The sequence below is a fragment of the Aquila chrysaetos genome, chromosome 22, assembly GCF_900496995.4.
Source record: "Aquila chrysaetos chrysaetos chromosome 22, bAquChr1.4, whole genome shotgun sequence".
Classification (NCBI taxonomy): Eukaryota; Metazoa; Chordata; class Aves; order Accipitriformes; family Accipitridae; genus Aquila; species Aquila chrysaetos.
The window spans coordinates 18,619,891-18,642,147 of NC_044025.1; the positions used below are offsets into that span (position 1 = coordinate 18,619,891).

A 22,257-nucleotide genomic window follows, 5' to 3' on the forward strand; every position below is an offset into this window, starting at 1 on the left:
TTTGATTTTATTGGTTTTATTCAAAGTGCATGCATGATATATCAATTTCTAACAACAGTGTTTTCACAGTTCATTAGAGACATTGTCAAAACTTTGGGTGAAGCTCATTTCATTTCCCCACCAGTAACAGGAGACATCACAGCCTGGTTGTTTGTTTTAGTTTTATTCATGCCTCACAACAGTGACCATTTTCAAACCGTATCAGGGAAATCCACCGCTTCGCTGGGGAAAGGCACTTGTAAGCAAAGAACATTTGAGCACATAGTCTGAATTTGGGTCTTTTTACATATTAACTTGATATTCCAAGTACTGTTACCGACAATAAACCCCAACATCTTATCTTGTTTCCTGCGACCAATTAGCACATGACAGTGCACTTGCTAAGGATTAACAAAAAATACCTTTCTTATTTTATCGATGTGAATACTTGCATGGCAGCTAGTGGCATTTTGCATCCCAAATATCTGAGAGACCACACACCTCACATATACATCCGAGATGGATTTTGGCGCTCAGTACGTATCTCACTTCTCGGTAGCTGGTAGCTATGCCGCCAGTGTCATTCGAGCAATGCACTCAGGCATTTCGGAGGTGTCAATCTCCGCACCCAGAGCTGCTTGCAGGGCATGACGGTGCACGTTGGGGACACTCGGCAGCGGGATTGCAGAGCGAGAGGCCCTCCTACAAGCCTTAAGCAGGTTGAAATCTCCCTGCCGGCAGTGGAAATCTGTCTCGGTGAGGATCACAGGATAAAAACAAAGACTCTGAAACCACGGAAGAAATTATTTCAAACCTCGTCAGTGGGATCTGCAGCTCTTGGAACAATGTTCGCAATGAGTAATTGTAGCTACAGAAAAAAAAAGGTGAGCATAGCTTCAGCCGAGCCCAGCTTAGCAAGAATCCTGCTAATGCCGCTTCCTTCACCGCCGGCAGCTCTGGCCGGTGCTTTGGGCGCCCGGCCAAGCTACCCCCCCCGATCCGGCAGGTACGGGAGCGTTACAACACAAATAATGGCTCAATCCTGCAAGGTGCTGAGCACTGACCCAGCCCAGCCGAGCACTTAAGCACATGCTTTGTTTAATGATGTGAGTGCTGGGAGCTCACTGGGGTTTTTTTTTGTATTCGCTGGACCAGAGCTGAAGTTTTCAGCAACGGCAGGATCCAGTCCTGCATCTCAGACGGGGAACCGTTCTCAAGCACGCAGCAACACTTTTGCTGGATAGAGCTGCTAGGTTGTGGGTGCCAAAAGGGCAGATGGGTTCAACGAGCCACTAGACAAGCACAGAATAATCACTGAAATGCAAAGCTGTAACTGCTAATTGAGCTGCAACTCCCAAGGAAACAACAGCAGCAGCTTGCACTGCTCCCACCAGCATTTCTTGCACTTGCCACTGGTCACTGGCCGAGATGCAGGCACCAAGGCAGAGGGGACCGACCCAGCCTGGCTGTTCTTAACGCTGTTTGAAGAGCAGAGGTGTACAGATGTACAAATCTATAGGAGGGAAGCGGCCCAGCACGGGGCAGGCTCCCGTGGCAGCTGCCACCAGCCTCAGCTCCCATGGGCTTGGGGAACACCGACATGTGCGGGTGGGCTCCAGCTTTCATTCCAGCTTGTTTTAGTTTCTAGAAGAGCATTGTTCAAAACTTATTTGTTGCTGGTTTATCTGCTGCATCCTCACGCAGAGACAGTGATGGCAAAGGACAAGCACAGGCATCCAGAGGGGTCTCAAGACTAAGGTCTTAAAGGCCAACAAAGCTAAGTCACTCTTTTTACGCTATATCTTGTCTCAGGGGTTTTGTGAAATCAGGGTTACAAGGAATGAGGGATAACATTAAAATACAAAATATTAGTGGACACTGTATTAAAGCGTTTTACATATTGGTTACACTGAGGCAGCAGCTTTGTCAATAAACTGAGCCAGCTTCACATCTCTCTTAGTCAGTCCACCACAGTCGTGGGAAATCAGAGTTATCTGAACCTGTCAAGAAGGAAAAGAAAGGGGGTTACAAAGCCATTTTGATCTCTGCGACGTAGGCTGAGCAGCAATTCATCAGGAACACTGCGTGCCCTTGTAGTGAACTGGTTTTACACGATGCTCCTGGCAAGCAGCGAGCTGGACGCTCACTGCCCATGTGAAGCAGAAGACGTTGTGGGTGAGGAGGCTTAACAGAGCCTGAGGTCTAACCAGAGTGAGCCCCTTCGCAGAATAAAACAGGTTTTGCATTCTTGGGTTTCGTCCAAGAAGAGGTGTCTGATTAAATAACTCATTCTTTACGTTTAAATTCCATGGATCGGTTTCATGAAGAACCTGAGCCAGTGACCAAGCTGCCAACAGCCGAGTCAGGGGCTCACGCATTTTGTTAAAAAACAGCACCCTGAAGGTGAAAAAATTGTTAAGCTTGTTGCAGATTAATTTCAAAAAGAAAAACAAACGGACTGGTGCATTTTGCTATGACGCAGCTGCCTGCACGGGTTTGTTTAGACTAAGCCAGATGACAAGTTGGGCATTACTTTGTCTCGCCTTTGACTGAGATTTTGGGAAGAGAGAAGAGGAAAAAAAAAGATAAATTCGGAATATTCTGGAAAGCCAAGAAAATCATGTAGAGTAGGTGATCAGGACTTTGTCTGGCGATCATTTAATGTCCCCTTAAACAGGGTGACCTAAAGCGCTGATGAGGGGGAGCCTGTGCTGGGATGCCTCTGTTAGGGGGGAGAGGTGGGGATGTCCTGCTCTGGGGGTGGCGGTTCCCAGCTGCAGGCTGCTTGTCCACATCTCCTTTTAGTATATTTTTAGCAGGATTGCCATATATTCACCAAATGCTAAAACAAACAACTCAATACAATGCAATGAGAAGCATTAGAAAATAAAAATAAAGGGAGAGCAATAATTTCCCCCTTCACACAGAACCTTTCATTCAAGGGTTGTAACCCTTGTAAATACGAGACCACCATCAGTTAGGTAATATTATAAACAAATTTTATAAGCTGCTATGTCGAGACATAGGAGACTACAATTTTTAAAAAATCAGACTTAAATTGAGACTGCCAGGCTCCCATTTAGGTACCTATGCATTGGCGGTCTGCTACCCTACACCGCTGGGCTCCCAACTTGTTGCACAGAAAAGAATGAAAGTTGGTGAGTGTTCAGTAGTTTCAAAACAGTCATTTATTCAGGTTGGCCAAACAGGAGTTTAAAGGCTTCTATTTTATTTTTAGATGTCAGGCAGAGAGGTGAAGGGACAGGTCCAAACCATGCAGCTGGTAGCAAACAATTGCAAAGAGCTTGATTCCTGGGGCCATGTCACTGCTACAAATATCTCAGTATGTCCTTAGAATCTCAAATCTCATTATGAAGACACAACCTCTTTCCATTCCCCTGCCTCCTCCTTGTATATAAGCTACAAAAAAAAAAGGCAGAGAGAATGGGCCAGTGGTTGGGTCTCCTTAATGTGCCATGACTGTAACTAGGGCTGATGAACACGTTACCTTGCTGTAGACATTAAACCATTCTGGGTGGTGATTCATCTTCTCTGCTTGTAGAGCAACACGTGTCATAAATCCGAAAGCCTAAGGAGAGAAAGAAGAAAGAGGAAAACAGTCCTCCACCTACCAGCACTAGCAGCGGATCTGCAAGATTCACTCCAAAATCTCAAGGACTCCTAGAGATGCTCCAGACTGCTGCACCTCGGGTTTGTGTGTGTTGAAGGAGTGTTTCACCTTCTCATGCTGCCGACGCATTTCCTGAGGCTGCTGAAATCAGCACCTTCAGACCCCAGTAAATCGCTCTGCTCAATGTTACTTACTCCAGGATTCAAAGCCATTGCGTGAGAGCAATGATTTTACCTTTGGCATCCAACAGTGATTTTAAACATCCATCCCAAACCCCTCATCCCTTAGTGCATCTTAGAAATGTGCCATTTCTAATTAAGCATCATGCCACACTATTACTGATACCGCTTCCAGAAACACATCCCTTCATGTAACTGTTTTGCTATTTATTTTACCGGGGGGAGAAAGGTGGCAGGTGGGTTTGCCCCTCTGCTTTATGAGAAAATATTTTCCCTTAAAATGAGTTAAAATAGGTTTCCCAATCCTCTGCCCCTATATTCTGCACGGCACGCTCCCCCAGGATGCAGGTTTTATCACAGGCTCAAGAAGAAAATAATAGCAGGCCCTTGCCAAAATACTTAGGAGCAAATCACTGCATTATAAAGAAAATTAGAATGTCCATGTAAATCAAGAATGCAATTACGCAGCGGGGCCCGAAGGGCCTCAGTGCGTGAGCAGGACGCCTCTAAGTCAGCGGGCTTTGTTCATACCGAGCTCCATCCATCGGGGTTCAGGACCTGAATTAACAACATGCAAAGCTAAAGTAACATCCACGTTATAGTCTGGTTCATATTATAATACAACAAGCTCAACAAAACCCTACCTGATTTAGGTAGTTTTTTAGTGCTAATTTATGGAAGAGAATGTACATAGCCCGCATTCCACCAAGAGACGGCCATTTCAAACAAACATGTGGTCAATGAATAACATATAATGGTTGATAATAGTTTCAAGTCTTTTTTCCTCTCACAAATTACAAAAACCTTTAGGTAAAATAAGAATTGGTGCCTGGATGAAGTATGACTTTGTTAGTTGCTTTGCCAGTCAAATGAATGCAAACGTTATAATCAGAGAAAATCATTCCAATGAGGTTTGTCATTTGGAAATCACCAAACTGTCAGCAATTAAAAAGCTTTTTTCTTTGACCCAAGAGCATTCCAAAATTTGGGAAAATCTAACTTCCCTTGAAGGTCTCGCTCGGTTTAGTTTTACTTTGAGTGAACAATTACTTTTAAAAATTTGCAAATGTTTCAGCAGCACCCTTCGAAGCAGAAAGCTGCAAGTTGTGCATTAGATGTTAGCAATGATTTGGAAAACTTCTGCATTAATAGTGGTGAATGATATTTGATTTAAATCTTTTTAAAGTGTCCATGGGCTTAATAGGAATGCTATTTCCAACACCGCAATCTGTACACAGAAATGTCCCCAAAAGTTTAAAACAGCAATGCACCTCCAACTCAATTGCCTTTGCACAAACAGCAAGGGAAAAAAATAGATTAAATTTATGAAAAGCCCTACCAGGTTCATGTATGGTCTACCAGTGTCTGTCTGTCCATCCCAGGAACTCATCTACCTATGTATGTACACAGGTTACACTACGCAAACACAATTCATTGATTGTGTGACAATAACCATCGCTCCAACGGAAGGCAGACAGAGCAAACTACACAAGCAAATGAGTCTGCTACATTAATCTGCTCTGCAGACCTTCCTTCATGCTTTGTGACGACAAATCCTCTCCAATCGCTGGACCACCAAATTGTCCCCATCAGTCAACCACCACGCCAACGCTCTGCCTCTTCCCCTGCAGACAGTAAAAAGTCTCCAGCTGGATAAAATGGACATTGGTCTTAGAACTGTTCATCTTCCCGAAGAGACCTCAACTTGGGGCTGTCCGAGTCATGAAAAGGAATTAATTCTGGCGCAGAGGACCCTCCCCAGGACAGGTCCTGCTGCTCGTTGCTCCAGCTGACCACGACTGTCCCAGCCAGAGCAATCGGGTGTTACAGCGCAGGACGAAGCACGCACACCCACGAGGCATGCCCGCCGTCGTGCATGCCCTGCTCTGCTCAGAGACGTTCTCCCTCATTGCACGTTATCCAAAGCAACTTACCTCTTGCATTTTAGTTTATTTTAGTTATACACAAAAAGCATCTCCCACTAAGAAAATGAGCTACGGTTCTACCGAGCAATTTCACCAACGCAATCTCCATTAAGGTCCTAAATACTTCCTTTGCTAATTAAATGAATTGGAACGCTATTGTTTATGAATCACCTTTATATTTGTAGAGCCGTAACCTTTCTTTGGGAAAATACAATTGGCTCTGGAAGGAAAAGATATTTAGGTTTGATTAGATATGAAAACATTATTACATAAAATCAGTTTGGACATTTCTTCACGTCTTGAAACTTGATCGGTAATTTGGTCTAATTGGTGATCAAGGAAACTATCTTGTGATCAATTAAAGTAATTACCACATTCCGGCAACACAACCAACCTTAATTTGAGCAGGAGTCTGCACTTCTTCAACTTTAATTAAAAATAATGAAAATTATTATGCAGTCTGCAGTACAAGATCATTGTCAAGACTGCATTGGTGAGCAGAGTTTATCAGACCATCACACATTTCTTGATGAAAGTGGGACATGTACTTTACTCACAACGTTAAGACCCAACACAGTCTTGACTTCCACTATATTAATAACAGAGATCTGCAGCCCCTTGGCCACTAATGAGAACTTTTTCAGATTTTTTCCTTCAAAAATAAAAACAGAGGAGAAAGAAAGGATTTGTGTGTTTTCTAGAAGCCATAAAGAATTATTAAAAGAGGCTTTGATGTATTAAATATTATAAAGTATTCTGATATGTCAGTAAAGGGCATTATGCAGACATTCTCAACCTAATCCTTTTAGGACATTTGGGCTAAAATAACATCCAGACATAGAGGTTACTCAAATAAGTACATCGTGTCACCCAAGTGATGGCGGACTGCAGAGTCCCTGTAACAAACCACGAAGAGCAATAGAAGAAGTAATGAGTGAAGCAATCCTGCAGAGACAAGGAGATGCCTTGGGTGTGCCAGTACATCTCTCCCTCCCTGTCTTTTAAGATCACAACAGAAGGAACTAAAAACTCATGGTGTTTCAGTTGTAACATCACTTCTAAAACGTTTTTTAAATACTAGCAGCCATAGTACGTCTCCATGAGATAAAAATCAGGGCTACTCTTAGAAGAACAAGTTAACCTAATAAAGTAAAAAAAACAAACCACAAAACTTTAAAAAATTCAGCTATCACATCATGTTTTGGGACTGGCCAAATTGCTTTTGAAAGTGACAACATATGCTATCACAAAATAAGACTTAATGCGACTTTTGTTGCCTGAGAATGGGAAAACCAGGGCCAGACACTTTGCTGTCAGAAGTGGGAGGAAAGATGAAATTCCATCCGCCCCTCTGCACCACACAACGCTGCACGGCTCTGGGAGAACCACAGGATCCCGGAGCTAATCTGCTATTATTCTTCCTTTCACACTTCTTAAGCAAGGAATCAATTCATCTTAATACTTTTTAAACATGCTGTTTTTGTACAATGCTTGCCAACATTATCTTGATGAGTTATACATCAAAGGAACACAGGTCGATATGTCGTGCTAATACATCACCCACCCGCGAGTCCCCAGTGATGGATTACCCCAGTGCATCTCCAGAACAAAGCAGCTGACAGTACTTGACTCAAAAGTGGAGATATTCAAGAAAAACAGCTGAAAGGCTCAACAATATAACCATACACACTTTTTATTTGTTTGTTTTAAAATGCGTACACTATGAAGAGCATACCCGGGCTTCTTAAATCCTCCGGACACTCAGCCAAGGAAACCATATGCTAATCACAAGTACATTAAGGTTTCTGCCTCCCATCTGTCATTATAATGCTGGAGGTAGCATTAACCTTGACCTTCTGCAGTGCGAGGGCTACCTGTCTTCCCTTCCCCACCCACCCAGGCTGCATCTGTATCATTTATCAGTGGGAAATGAATAAATAAAACAAGTTATAGTGACATTGGCATACAAGGCAAGAGATGACTAAGCCTCACACATTTGCTTTCCATTCACCCGAGTGAAAAATACCCAGTATACAGCACGTGTTCTCCTTTGCAGTTTGACACTTGTAACAACAATAAACTCCAATCATTAAGGTTCACTTCCAAACTGCAGGAGCTTTCACATATCCAGCTGACGTTACTACCTAACAGTGAGCTACAGGCCAGCAGATAAATGGAAAAAGCTCTTTAATGTCGAGCTCTTGTAAGTTATGTTTAGCTAGTCACAAGGGTTTAACTTAATCTCATGACATTTTCTGTTATGCTCTTAAGAAAAATGCAGCGTTTGTTTTATTTTAATTCTATTTACTCCATTAAGAAAGACTTTTACCTTACAAATATGCAAAAATCATCTCACAAGGCCACACTCTTCATCTGAAAGTGACAACATGGTTAAAACACAAAAAGGGAGGAATCCAGCTAGCATTTAGGAAGGAAATGGCAGCACAAGAGGACACGTATTCACTCTCAAAACCATGTGCCCATTTTGGGATTCTTCCCTGCTGGCATCATCAGCCTGCCTGAACCATCCCCAGGGACACTGGATCCACGTGGCATTAAGATATTTTCCTCCTTTCTTCTTTTTCTTCTGGCCCTGTCTGGATTCATCCACGACATAAATCAGGGGAACACCTTCCCATCGCTCTTCCCCCTTTTTAATATCATTCCAAGAACAGCAGGGCACTCCTTAAGAATGCAACTAAATCATGCCCCAAAAAAGAGCTAAACTCAGGTTATTTGCATCCCCATCCCTCCGGTGAGAGTGCAAGTCATGGATGTGCCAGTGTTTCCCTACTCCCTCCATCCCACCCCATCCAGGCATGGGCAGCCAGCAGGGTCTGAAGGTGAATAACACCTTACAAACCACTGCTAGACATTTGTTTTTCTCCTCTTTAATAGCTTGAGCAGCAAAGTATTGTGAATGCAGCCAACCTTTCCATTCCCCAAGCATCGCCTGGGATTGTGGAAAACAGTACTCCTAACTCTGAAGGACACTAATAAAGGGAAAGGGTGGAAGAAGAATACTACAGACATACCGGCATGTACTGAGGTGCCATTTCTGTCTTCGTAACAAAATGTGAAACTGTAAAAAAACCCACAACTACAATTTCCAACTTAATTGTGTATGCTTTTCTGTGTTTACAATATTCTTTTAAAATCCAGAGCCGACTGCTCACATCCCCCATACTTATCTGCACACATCATTTATACAAAAGTGAAATGCTGCTTTGTGCTCTAAAAAAAGTTACCTATTTATATTCATGTTGTAGCTGTAAACACTGCACTCCATGTTAGATCTGCAGCGGCGTATGTGAAAACCTTTACACCACGTTCTACAAAGCACGCTGTTTCTGTCTCCCAACACTTGTTTACAATTATGTCGGTGAAGAAACTAGCTCGCCAGCTCTATATCAAACATTTTTGACAGCAAAAGCACAAACACTGATCTATTCTAAGTAGTTTGCCACTCTATGTAATCTTGGAAAAGGCATTCTTGCCTTTGATTCTAAAAATGTTTATACTTCATACATTATGCAAATAGTTTTTATATATTAAGAAATAATGCAAGCAAAGCTCAAGTTAAATTAAATTCTTCAACAATAACCCTGCCAAAGCACTGATTTTCCTATTAAAAAAATTATTCCAATTTGTTGATCTTACATTGGATGAAACATACTGTAACAATCTTCATAATTTATGTCCTGTTGGGACACTATGATTTAAAGTAACATAATACAGACCAGCATCACTGCTAATCTAAACCACCTGACCAGATAAACAACAGTTTCCCCTTCTCTCTTCATTGAGGGTATTTCTGTTTATTGTCATATGATTTACCCATTTGAAGAACATGAAGAATAAATGGAAGCAAAGAGAAGCGGAGCTCGGAGGCATGGCCTTTCCTCAGCGGGGACGTTTCTCACACAGGTACCGGTACAATGTCAAGAGCCGCAGGAGATGACAGAAGGCAATTTCAGGAATGCTGTCCCAGGAAAAGCCCAAGCTGCTCGCGGCGGAGGGAAGTTTACGCTCGCTCAGCACAATCTAGACCAGGTGCAGCACTAGACGCGACACGGTCCTGATGATGCTCGAGATGCAGCTCTCCAAAAGAGGTCTGAGTCAAAAGCTTCATCTTCCAAGCTCAGCAGTGACCTAAGCTATGACATCACTTTGTCAGAAAGCAGGTGCAAGCGTAATTTGCCCCATCTGAGATTCAACTGGTCCAAAAAATAAATACAAATTTTCTGCTAAGGCCAAGGGACACAATCAATGCAAGAAAAGGGACTAAGAGGAAGGTAGAGAGTGCTGACCTGCTCTTAAAGCCTTCTCCTTGCTTTGCTTTCCTCTTTCCCTCGTGCTTGCTAAGTGTGGAAATACCCTCGCGTGCAATCTGCACAACAAACCTCAACTTCATCTTTTCTAAGCCTGTTTATATCAGGATTTTCATAACTGCTGAATTTAGACCTGTTTTTCTGTTATTGGTGATAATATGATACAAAATGTTACATCTATTACCTTCTTCCTTACCACATCTTGACTTTTCCAGCAGCCTCGGTGCTGAGGATCATTTTTCCTATTCTCATTTTTATTACAGTAAGTGATTGCACCTGGATTTCATGAACAGAAAGCAGATAATATTCTCGGTGATTCAATGAACAGACTTCACACCAAAATTAATCACCTATTCCACCAAAAAGATTTATAGACTTGATGCAGTAGAAGTGAGAGAACATGGAGATATCTTAAGGCAGCATAAAAACTTCTTTCTGGGAGTGATAAAAGTTTCAAGCCTAGACTCCACTGGGTCAATACAACCATATTACAAAATACATTCATTTGCTTATAGGTAGATAAAAATAATTGTAGTTGCCCATAAAGACTACTGCAAAATAAGCAGACATCCTAAATCCCAACCAAACCTGGAACAAGGTCGCATGGTATTTGTGATATATCACTTCATATAGAAATATTCAAAACAAATGTGGGGGTTTTTTTTCTTTTTTTTTCCCAGTTCCAGTTTCTTAGCCCATAGAGTCATAAATATTATTGTATTATTTAAAAATGTAGATCTCTAAATTACATTTTTGAGAAAAAGAAGGAAAATAATCCCAGGTTTTAGGACTGAACTGGAACATGGAAGAAATCCTCCAGCCATGTAGTCAGCTAAATGTGGCTCTCCACCTCCCAAGCCATTTCTGTGTGCTTTGTGGAAAAGCACAAAAATTGAACATAAAGGTTGCACTTAGGAGGTTTACACCAAATAAAATAGCTATTTCAAGACACATGACTTTTTTAAATGAGCTTTTTGCACCCTACCTAAAAACATTAAATAATACAGCGAAGCCCCCATTAACTGAGCACCTGCTAAAGCAATCAGTCACTTAAAATAATAAACTCTCTTGGCTGCGCAACTGAAGGAACAATGATAATTTTACTTGTTAAAGTAAATGTTTGGCCCAGCAAATCAAACCCCTGGCTGTACTGTAATAAAGCCATCACACAAACCACTATAAAAATAAACTAGTAACAAGGTGCAGTTAGTCCCCAGTTCCAACCTTTTGAACCCAGGCACCTGAACCCTCTGCTAAGGCGCTCTGCTCACCGACGCGCTTCGTGCTGCACGAGGATGCTGCCGCTCGGGCAATGAACTGTCCTCGATCGCACGGTGCCAGCCCATGCCATGAAGCTATTGTAAAACAGACCAAATAAGAATTAATTTCAGTGAATGCTCTATTTCAAAAAAGGTGCTCAAATCCTCTGACTTTTCTAGAGCTCAGGTACAGTGTAGAGGAACAGAGAAGTTCATTATCCCATCGCACCACGTTTTGGATGGAACTGATCTGGCTATAGCAGAACAATATGCTAGAATTCTCCCCAGTGTTTCTTTTTATTCGTATGCAAAGGAATGATTTCATTCTGTAGACATGAAAATGAAGTTCATGTGCCGTACATGCTGTTGATAACATTAGGAGCGCTCAGACAAAATTCTCCTTGGTCTTTTGGCCAAGATTACACTTACTACCAGCTTAATATCCAAGATCTTCTCTGCTGAGTATCCACAGGCAATCCTATCCTGCCTCTGATAATCCTCTAAATCTCTGTCATTTATGATCCTAAGAAAACATCAAAGAGTGATAAGAAAGGCATTGCTTTATGATGGATTAAGAGAAGAAGTGGCTGGTCTCATGACCATTTCATCTTCCACTATCCTCCTACCCACTACACTGTCAGCTTTTTTGTTTTGGTTTGGTTTTTTTAAAGACAAGGTCAACAATTCAAACATGTGACAGAGAAATCACGATGGAGGTGCGAGGAATTTGGAGAGGTCTTCCAATCACCCTCTTGGACAAGTCAGAATCTAAAAAGACCTAAAGCCGTGAAATAAAGCAAACTAAGGAACATCTACTGCAGATCCAGCCAGGGAATCATTTCACTCAACCGAGCTGCTGAATGGGTCTTCATGTTTGGATGCCTCTTATAGTGGAAGAGAGTAGATGATACATGGGGGCAGTGAACTCAGCAGGAGACTTACCCAGGCCAGCACTGGCAGGCTTCCAATTCATACTGCACTATAAAATTCAAATATTATTTTGCAGAGACAGACACTTCAAGTCTAGAAGTGACAGATCCTTTGAAAAAAAGAAGAGTAGGAGAGAGCAAGCATCTTCCCAGACAACATGTTTCTCTTCGGGGCATCCTTCAACCTCCGAGCAGATGGGCACCTTGCCTGGTTTGCCATGCCCACTGCTCCCTACGTGATCTGTAGGTCACCCAGACCTGTGCTTCACCTCCAGCCTCTGGTATTTGGAAGAATGGCTGGAGCAGGTCACGGAAAAATGGATAAAGGCAGCTACATTAAGTTACATTATTAAGAATGAGGCTCACTTAACTGCCAACAATTTAGATAGACAACCTACACTTAACATTTTCAACTGTCTTCAGACCCCTCCGTGTGCTCCAAGCACATGCCTGGAAGTGGCAGAGTACATCCAATGTGCAATATTTTGAGAGGTTCCATGGGTTTTTTGTATTTTTGCTTGGTACAAGCACCCACCCACTGTATAATGGAATAAAGATTCTCCCAACCAGGGACACCTTGGTCATACATAGACATGTATTTAACTGCCTACTGTTATTCTCATGACAGCATGAGAAAAATCACACTAGACCATGAAATCAGGACTTTCCCCTCTGATCCTGGGAATAAAAAATACTTTCCTACAAAGCACCCTTAGCAATAAATAAACACAAAGGTGTGGTGCTGCCTCAGCACGGGGCTCCCCACTCATCAGCGCATTCCCCACCAAACCCCTCCAAGACATCACAGCCAGCTTTATGTTTGTCCAAAGCAACTTTTCATCTCAGCCCAACAAAATTAAAGGAAGGGCAAGGGGAGGAGGAAGAAGGGAAGCTCTCCCCCCAAAAACCTATGTGAAGTGGGCTTTCAGCTTTATAAAAGAGGAATAAAAAAAATTACACTCCCCTCACCCTGATAAACTGCGGCCCTGCCAGTGGCTTTTCAGAGCAGATGTAACGTTTTAGCCAAACGTGATTGTTTGTGAAAGAAATAATTCTGATCAAAACCCGAAATTGCAGCCAGCAGAAGCGCTGCACTTTGTCACGTTAATCCGCCCTGACGGGGAGCGGCGAGCGGAGATTCCTACTGCGAGAGGAGCAGATGCGAAAGGTCAGCGCTGGCCCGCGACTTCAAAACCCTTAACGTGTAAAACAGTGTGCATTAAAGCCTGAAACAGCTCACCGCGGGATTAACGGATGTCCGCTAAGTGGGTTTGATGTGCTTTTGGTGAGTAATGGTTAATTTTTAAATAGGGGCGTTGTAGTTTTATTTTAGTTTATTCTGCCAGCCAGAGTCCACTTTTAATTGCAACTGCAGAGAATAATATCCCAAAGCGTCTCTCCTTCATGGGAGTATGAGAAAGTGAGAGCTGCTGGTGTAAAAGGCAATTTATGGTTTGAAAATGCAGTTGGGCATTATTCCAAAAGCAAGGGGATGCAAAAGGCTAAACAATGAAGACAGAAAGATGTGTTCTTTGCATTTAATCAGCATCTTTTCTAGCACCCCAATAAAAATAAGTTTTAATGCATAGAAAGTTGCAAGACACCAGGTTTCCTTAACTGAAAAGGTAAAAAAATTATTCTGAGTGACCATCTTCTTCAGAAAAGGCAGCATCAGTCTTACTTGCATTTTCCCAAACGAAGGTGTCCAACTGAATTCAAAACCATTGAATTTTCCATTCATTTTCCAGGGGTGTTCTAACAAGGAAAAAGCCCAAACTGTAGTTAAAATCAAGCTGGCCTGCTCACATTTGCTCTCTTTCAGTACGAATGTATGGCAGCCCTGCCCGCATGGCTGATATAACGTTTGTTCTGTTTAATTCAAACAGAGTGAACAATCAATTTGTGCAGCTGAAAAAAAGGAGAAACATTTCTTCTACTCCAAATCTACAAGACAGCTTGTGAAATCCAAAAGGCATTTTGACAAATAATTTCTTTTGCACTTTCAGATCAATGCATGAAACAAGCATAAGGCAAATGCTGTAATAATTTTTACTTGAGTGATAATAAATCCATCTTTTAAGGAAAGCATTTGTATTAGAGCCAACTGGAGAGCAGCCCAAAGGTCAGCCGGGCAGATTTAAGCAGTGGCCTGCTTAAATGGAGATACAACAGGTCTACTCGGTGGCGAAAACTCATCAATTAGAAATGCCACCGCCCCCGATAATTATAAACAATAAAATAATGGTTTATTCTAGGGAGAAATATGACTTAGCTCATCAAGAAAATGAGCATCCCTAATTACAGTTAAGTCACAAGACAAATTAAACTGATGCAACTTCTACAACACCTGGGATGGAACATCTTGCACGATGGAGGAGATGAAGGACACACGCCCACTCTGAGTCTTCAACTTAAACAGGATTAATTTTATTTAAATATGATTCATGTCGTGACATTTTAAATAATCCTGGCAGCCTGATACTGGTGGTACAGCCACGATGACATTATAACAGTGCCAGGGGTACTGTGACTTGCCACAAGTAGATGGGACGCGAGGGCAATGGGATCTGTACACACAGACCCTGGCCAAAGAGGAGACGAGATACCCCGCAGTACGAAGAGGAGCAATCCCTGCTCATCACCTGCCTGACTTTTATCAGGCGTGAATTTCTCATGTGCGTTACAACCGTGAAGTTTTAATGAAGGGACCGAAGGTCAAAATGACGGTTCCCACACATATAAGGAAAGGCTAATTGTGAAGGGCTTTAAAAGACGTAAGAGGCTGCTGATGCACTAAGGCAACTCTATTTAAAACAGAAAAATGTTGCCAAGTGCAAAACACTCGTCTGAAAATATTCTGGACCACAGGCTGACTTTACATATGGTTTTGTACCCTGCCAGCCATGATGGCCATGAGACGAAAATAAATCCTTTATTTCCCAACTCCCAGCACCGAGGATTTAATTTCTGCCTAGATGCAACCCAATTACATATTTCCACCACTACGAACATCCTAGCTTTGCAGAATTCCCCAGCGCTGGCTGCCAGTTAACTGGAAGCATCACTGGACACAGGACACACTGACCAGGGCACCAGTGTCATCTCCTCCTCCAAGGCCAGGGAAGGAGACTCGTAAGCTTTCAAACGAACCATCTCCCCAGAACTTCTTTCATTTCACCCAGACCTGGAGCTCCCTGCCTTCCACGGGCAGGGCCAGGCAGCGGTGCAGGCAGGTGGACCATGTCCAGGTCCCACAGCTGCGCCTTGACCCCCCCAATCCGCTGACTCAAGACGAGAGTGTTATTTACTTGGTCAATAACAAGAATAAACTCAAGGAAGGTGTGACCATCCAGGAATCATATATTTTTATTGTGCCCCACTCTGAGACACTTGAGCCAGTTCATTCGCTCCGTTTCAGCCTGCAGGTTAACCTCTGCCAGTCCTGAAAACTTCACTATCAGTTTCTAATAAAGGAAAATGTCAACAGGCAGATACGCCAGAAATTCATTATTTTCAGATACAAAGATTTTCTCAACTCTGTAAATCCACTCATAAATAATTCTGATTTATTGTAAATCGGTTATTGTATTCATAAACGCAGGGAAGTTAGTGAACAACATAACTACCAAAAGAAATACTTTCATAACTTTGCAGGTGCACAAATCATAGCATATGGGAGAGGACTCAAAGGATAATGGAAAACGAAGCAGTTTCGGAAAGACTATATGAAAACCAGCACCTACCTAGGCGGATAAAAAAAAATAATTTATTTTCATGCGACAGGCAATCTAGTGCAAAACTATAGCAGAGGGAGCAAGCAGACCGATCCTACATTGAAAATAGCAATTCCCCCCCAAACGAATGAAAACAGGTTCGTCTTTTGATTAGCACAAGTGACAGTCAGAGGCTGAGGCTGCTCAGGCTTTGAGGTTAAACACAACTGACATAAGCTGCACCTGAATCCAATCAGTGCCCGGGCTCTGAGAAGATTCACACGCGAGGACTAAATTTGTCACAAATGGGTTGGTTTCCGATCCTCCTGTAGCCAACTTGCTTTATTCTGACCCCCATTTAACAAATCAACTTAATGGGCACTGGGAGTGCTATAAAACTTAACAATGGAGTGATTTTAACTTTTAAAATATAGTTATGAAGCAAAATGTTGGAGAGCTCCTTCAATACTGGAAATCAAATTAAATCTAGACATTTTTTAACAGTCTTGACAGATATAATCCTAGTTACCATGTAAATTTATGGTAAGCTGCTGTGATATTAGCCACAGGTGCTACTTTTAATATATGGCCCGCATCTGGCTGGGAATAAAATTTCTCAGAGGACTGAAAATGACCTCACTATCAGACAATGGAGAAGAAAAAAAACACAAGACCGCTGTGGCATATAAAAAGCTGGAGATGTGGTCCGCAATCGAATATTTAACATAAAATTCATTTTAACTCTGCAGATTGTAGGTTAAAGGATATTATGTTTTCAATACGTAAAAGGCGTGGACGTATTTCAGCCAAACAGGCAAAAGATTAAGCACATAAAGCAGCAATGAAATACACTGCCTACATATATAAAAACAAATTTTCCAATCTTTGATCAACGCGGAAGACACAGCAACATGCCGGGACCAGAAAAAGGAAGTACAGACACAGATTACATTACAGGGATTGGCACCAAGTGCCACCATCAAAACAAATGAAGATTATTCGTTGTGTATCCTACCAAATTCGTTTGGATGTGTAATTGTGATATTACAACAAGGATGATCAATTTAAAGGAGCACATCTGAGCATGTCTCCCTGCAGCTAAAGGAAAATAATTGGTATTTCAATGAGGGGGAAAAAAAGGCATCTTCTGTAACATGGTCTGATTTTTTTTTTCCCCTGGATTTCAAGCAAGAGCAAATCTGGAAAGGAAATGCAAAGTGAGAATAATCATTTATTTAATAGTTCTAGAGTTTTTGCACATCTTTAAATAAGTTCTCAAAAAACCAAGACTCCCCAACTGCAACGAAACCCATGTGCTTCTACTCTCGCTGCACACCGTCCTCCAAAGCGTTTCCTTACTGTCCCCTCCACTCAGGCTCATCTTTCACCTGTGTCCTGTAGCCCCAAAACACAAAATGTATTTAAAATAACTTTTAAAACTCTTAGAGCATTTGATTTCCTGTCATTTTTTAAAATGACATTAGAGGTCTTATGGAGACTTCCTACAGGACATTTTTTTTAAAAAAACAACCTTAATTAAAAACTTACCCTATAAAAGAAAGCAGCTGTAAATGCTGAACCTGACCATCAGCAAACACGCCCACCTTTGTAATTTCCTAACTGCATCCTCTGCCTTTGCGTGATTACCTAAGGAAATGCAATCACACAGGCAGTTGCCCCTTAAACCCTCTGGTCAAATCCAACCAACTTTGACAAGGGACATGGAAGTCTCAGAGTTAAGATGTTCCTGCAAATTTGGTGGAAATGAGCAGCTGGGTAAGGGACCCAAACAGAGCGCTCAGCACCCCATATCCAGAGCCGTTCACAGCCGCCTGCCCAGCCTGGGACCGGGCTCGAGACGAATCTGGAGGAAATTCAGATTTTGAAGCCAGGTCTGTCCCCTTTGCAGGATCACCCCTCACGAGGTGCACTGACCTGAAGTGCCGAGAAAATCCCAGGAAATTCCTGAGATACAGGCCAGGACATCAAGGTCCTCAGCAACCCTTCCCTCCCTCGATGACCAACTTTTAGCATTAGTCCCAACATTTCTGCAGCTTCTTTTCTAAGTTTGCAGAATGATAATTGGGAGAAGTTACCGGCATGGTCTGGAGGCATAAATTAACTTCCTATCCCAATTCTGAATTTTGCTGGGGCAGACTGGAAGCAGAGGGCTTACTCCACAGCTAGAAGAGAAACATTTTGTTTCCGTAGCCCAAAGACATGAACAGAGAACAGTGTGCCTTCCTGATACTACACAGTGGCCTGAAAGCCTCACTAGCTGATCTTCTCTTCCCTGCAGACAGGGAAAGAGGCCCCGAATAAGCTCCCCGATGTGGCTGTGAGGTTTACAGAGGCTCACCAGCACCCAGACGCGTGGCAGGGCTCGAGACTTGCCATGGAGTGGTCCGAGCCCAGCCGTTCTCCAAGATTCACAGCTAGAGGTTTCTGCTCCTCGGGAAAAGCGACTCAACCAGGGGGCTGCTGAGCGAGCGCACCCAAGTGAGGGTCCTGGAGGTAAAAGACTCCGATTTTAACTCATCGCTGCCTACCTGCTGTTCAACAGCGGTGATAACATGCGGCAGTTGCAAGGCATAAGAAGGAATGGATGCATTGGAGCGATCAGCACAGCTCTTCTAGACAAGGCGCCCTCCTTTACGGTTGAGTTGCGTTTGCATTTTTTCCTCCACCATTGGTGTATTTTATATTTTATACAAGACTCAGAACACCCAGCCAGCAAGAGCCTATCTCACACTAAAGGCAATGGGAACACAGAGCAGCAACCACCCAGTACCCAGCACCAACGCTGCCCCATCCAGTCCACCAGGACTGGTCCATGGTGGGCACCCACAGCAGCATAACTAACAAAGGGCTTCCAGCTGGGACCCCAGGCTGCCAGCTTGTTTCAGAGAATTGTACCTCCAAAGCCCATTTGCATGAAAATGTGTTTTCAGACTAACAAACAGCACCAGTGCTTTCAAGTTCTGGGTTACAAACTAATTCCATAAGCCAGAAGTGTCATTAGCTTGTCAGCCTTACAAAGGCAGCCCATTGCTGATCACTTTTAACCGAGCTAATCTCGGCCTGAAAGCTTCAGGAATCTAAATAACTCTTGTTTCACAGAAGTTTCATTTCATTCTCATGCTGAAAATAATATACATAAACCAAGCTCATGTCTACACATTTGCACGACTTTACTATAAAAGTTGTGTTTATATTCTTAACATCTGTTGACATACAGAGACTTTGTAAACCTGGCATAGATTTTAAAGCCACAGAATTTTCCATGCATCATGAACATTATCTGCGAGAAGCAATAAAAAAAGCAATGAATACATTAATCATACCAATATCATCTGCAAAACATAAATCTGAAATACCTTTCATGTCAGCTCAACTACTCTTTTGTTTTTTTTTTTTAACACACCTGATTTTACACCATCTGTAAAAGGGCAGCAGGAAGATCACCAAGGAAATGATACTTCTCAGTCCTTTGACTTTTACTAAATACTTGCACTTTAAATAACGTAAACAGAATGTTTATTACGTGAAATGAAAGAAGTTGTACCTACAAGTTCATTTCTTTTCACTGCAGGACTAAATTCTCGCAAAGTACAATGCAGGTATAAAGCTCCGCTTTTGTCATTTGTTCCCTAGGTCGTAATACACACAATATTTACTTACAGTTATTATAAACATAAGCATCAATAAGGATACATGCATAATTTTAATTTACTTTCAGCTTCAACTTATCAAAAGGGAAATACTTGCTCTGTAATACCAGCTCTAAACAACCCCTCGGGATCTGCATGTTGAGCCCTTTCCTGGACTACGATAACAGAAACAGCTTCTGCTCTCCACAACTGCAAACGGGGACACTGCAGCTGCTTCCTACAAATCAGCAGGTGAAATTCTGCCTTCAGATATTCGCATATAACCTTGATCCAACCAGAGCTGCACAGAGGACCCATCTGGCCAGCTTGTTCTCCTGGCTGGGTGCAGAAAGTTGAGTTTTGAAGCCAATTCCCAGCCTCTGCTCTCGTTTCTGCCTTACCCGACATCCATGAAGGGCAACCAAAAATGAAGGAGACTGTACCGATATCTCCGAAACAATTCAAGTGGCAATTTTTTTTGAGTACCCTTTCTAAGATGACATGTACTAGAAGTATAAATGTATACTTCACCATTTACTAATGAGCATATTTAAATATACTCAACTTCCTATACTGGTATGTACTTCATCAATCTCCAAATTAAGAAGACATATGGATATCTACCTATGTTGTAAGATAAATCTACACAGTCAAAAAACCCAAAACTTTGTAAATTTTTGCCAAAGCAATGGATTTTCTAGGTATCTGCTGATGCAGCACACTGATTTGTCTCTTACCCTGTCTGTTGGCACACTGCCTAAGTCAATCTGATCAAATTGACTTATTTATTTACAGTATGCAAAACCACTTTTAAATTAACTTTGGGGGGAAAAAAAAGTCATTTCTAGTTGTGCTGAACCAACAAAGACTTTGACCATGCCCTGGCAGAGATGCCGTTTCATGAATATTTGAAGCACAAAGGCTGGAAATCTCAACTCTTCCAAGGGTTACTTCTACCCCATCGGTGTCAAATGTGCTGGTCTCTCCTGGTTGCTCCAGCTCTGAGCTGCCTGCACATCTCAGCAAGGTTTCATGTGAGCCCCCTCTCATGGGCTTCCCTCCTTCGCTGCCCTCTGAATTATCTGATACGGTTCTATTGGTTCTGTATTAACGTTCAGGTTTGAAGTGCAATCCAGGAAAAAATGTACTCGGGGCTCCGGACGTGCTCCCTGGACCAGCACTGTCCTGCTCCTGAGCTGGATTTTTCTGCAGTTGTTTTCTCTCTTGCTTTCGCCCACCTCACCCACCTTCCCTCTACTGCCTGGGCTTTCCTTACCATGACAACTACTGTCTCAAACAGCAAAAAAAGAGCCAGTGTTACAAACTGTTGTTTATCTAGCTCACTGTGATTTTTCTAAGTTTTTCCCTGGCAAAAATTAACCCCACTGTCCACTGGTTCCAGCATTCATTTACAAGTGCTAGTAATGAAAAAAAAAATAAAAAAATCAGGATCAAATCTTATTTGTCTAATCCCACAGTACCAACCCTGAGCTTGACCCTAATATTATAATCAAGAAATCGTAATATTAGAACAAATTTACTTAACAACTACAAAACAGAATTAATTTACTCCACCTAATGAGATCAGAATCAGAGAGCAATCCGTCGAGGCAAACCCAAGAGGGTTTGGCCCCACAAGGATACTCCCAACTTTCTGAATAGAAATATTTTCCCATCAGGACCATATGGAAATTAAAGCAGTTACATTTCCTTTATATTAAAAGTGGTATATAACAATAATTACCTGATTAAAATTTTTGAAATTGAACTCCTTGTAGATGGCATCTCTTTCGCCTAACTCAGACCAGCCTGAAGCTTTGAGATCAAGTAAAACTTGGTTCCTCTCCTCTGCCGTCAACCAGCGAGACTGCGAAGACTATTGAGGAAAAAAAATGACATGAATGAGGCTGACGTTCTCTTTTGTACAACAATAAGAAAACCACACGACGAAATTGTTGTTATGTATTGTAGAAAGGTAAGGAGGTGGAAAATTCACTGTACAGTTTCTTACTGTTTATAATTTCATAGACCAGTTTAACTTAGAACAGCCAAGAAACACCATTTCTGTTTGGTCAATTGAGTTCAGCTAAACGCTTTTGTAAACACTAGTGAAAAGCAACAGGCTCTTTCACAGGAATGAATAGAGACATCAGCATACCTGTACCCATCCCTTTGCATCTGAATTATCCAGATGCTGTAACACTTGACCTAATTTTCAAGTATCACACTCTGTCATATAAATAAAGGATCATTTATTTTATATGCTAAATGTACAATTATAAGGCTAAAAGGGATACTGGGGAATATCTATTTCAAAAGACAGAAGCCAAATAGGAAATTGTATTCTCCACAACTTGTATGTTGCTGTTCCTAAGAAAGCAGGAATGGATTTAAAGATAGCACACACTTGGGAGTTCTACAAGCAACAAAGAGCTTTTTAACTAACAATGAAAAGAAAAAAAATTGACAATACAGACACAATTATGAGAAGTTACAAGTTACTGGTATAAGCACTAGATTCTGCAAAGCACCTATGTTTAAATATGTCTTATTTGAAGCAAAAGGAGTCCTCCTGAAGCCACTGGGAGCACAGACATAACAGATTACACTATCTGCTTAAATATCTGAATCAGTGCCTGAAACGCGCACGGGGCCAGAGCC

The 22,257-nt window shown here is 42.1% G+C and overlaps 1 protein-coding gene and 1 long non-coding RNA gene across 4 annotated transcripts in view; one reads left to right on the forward strand and one right to left on the reverse strand.

Annotated features, from left to right (window-relative positions):
* PCBD2 (pterin-4 alpha-carbinolamine dehydratase 2) overlaps positions 1 to 22,257 on the reverse strand; it is a 24,057-nt gene continuing 1,800 nt past the window's right edge. For both annotated transcript variants that reach the window (XM_029997579.2, XM_029997580.2), the window contains 3 exons: positions 21,341 to 21,472; positions 3,488 to 3,568; positions 1 to 1,979 (listed from right to left, as the gene is read on the reverse strand). In XM_029997579.2, coding sequence (XP_029853439.1) covers positions 1,884 to 1,979; positions 3,488 to 3,568; positions 21,341 to 21,472 — 309 coding nt within the window. In that variant the 3' untranslated portion in view covers positions 1 to 1,883. The remainder of the gene's footprint in view (positions 1,980 to 3,487; positions 3,569 to 21,340; positions 21,473 to 22,257) is intronic.
* LOC121232532 overlaps positions 20,419 to 22,257 on the forward strand; it is a 16,814-nt gene continuing 14,975 nt past the window's right edge. Inside the window, exons 1-2 of one of the 2 annotated variants that reach the window (XR_005931147.1) lie at positions 20,419 to 20,433; positions 22,085 to 22,086. This is a non-coding gene — a long non-coding RNA (uncharacterized LOC121232532). The remainder of the gene's footprint in view (positions 20,434 to 22,084; positions 22,087 to 22,257) is intronic. The other variant, XR_005931146.1, reaches the window with a different exon arrangement.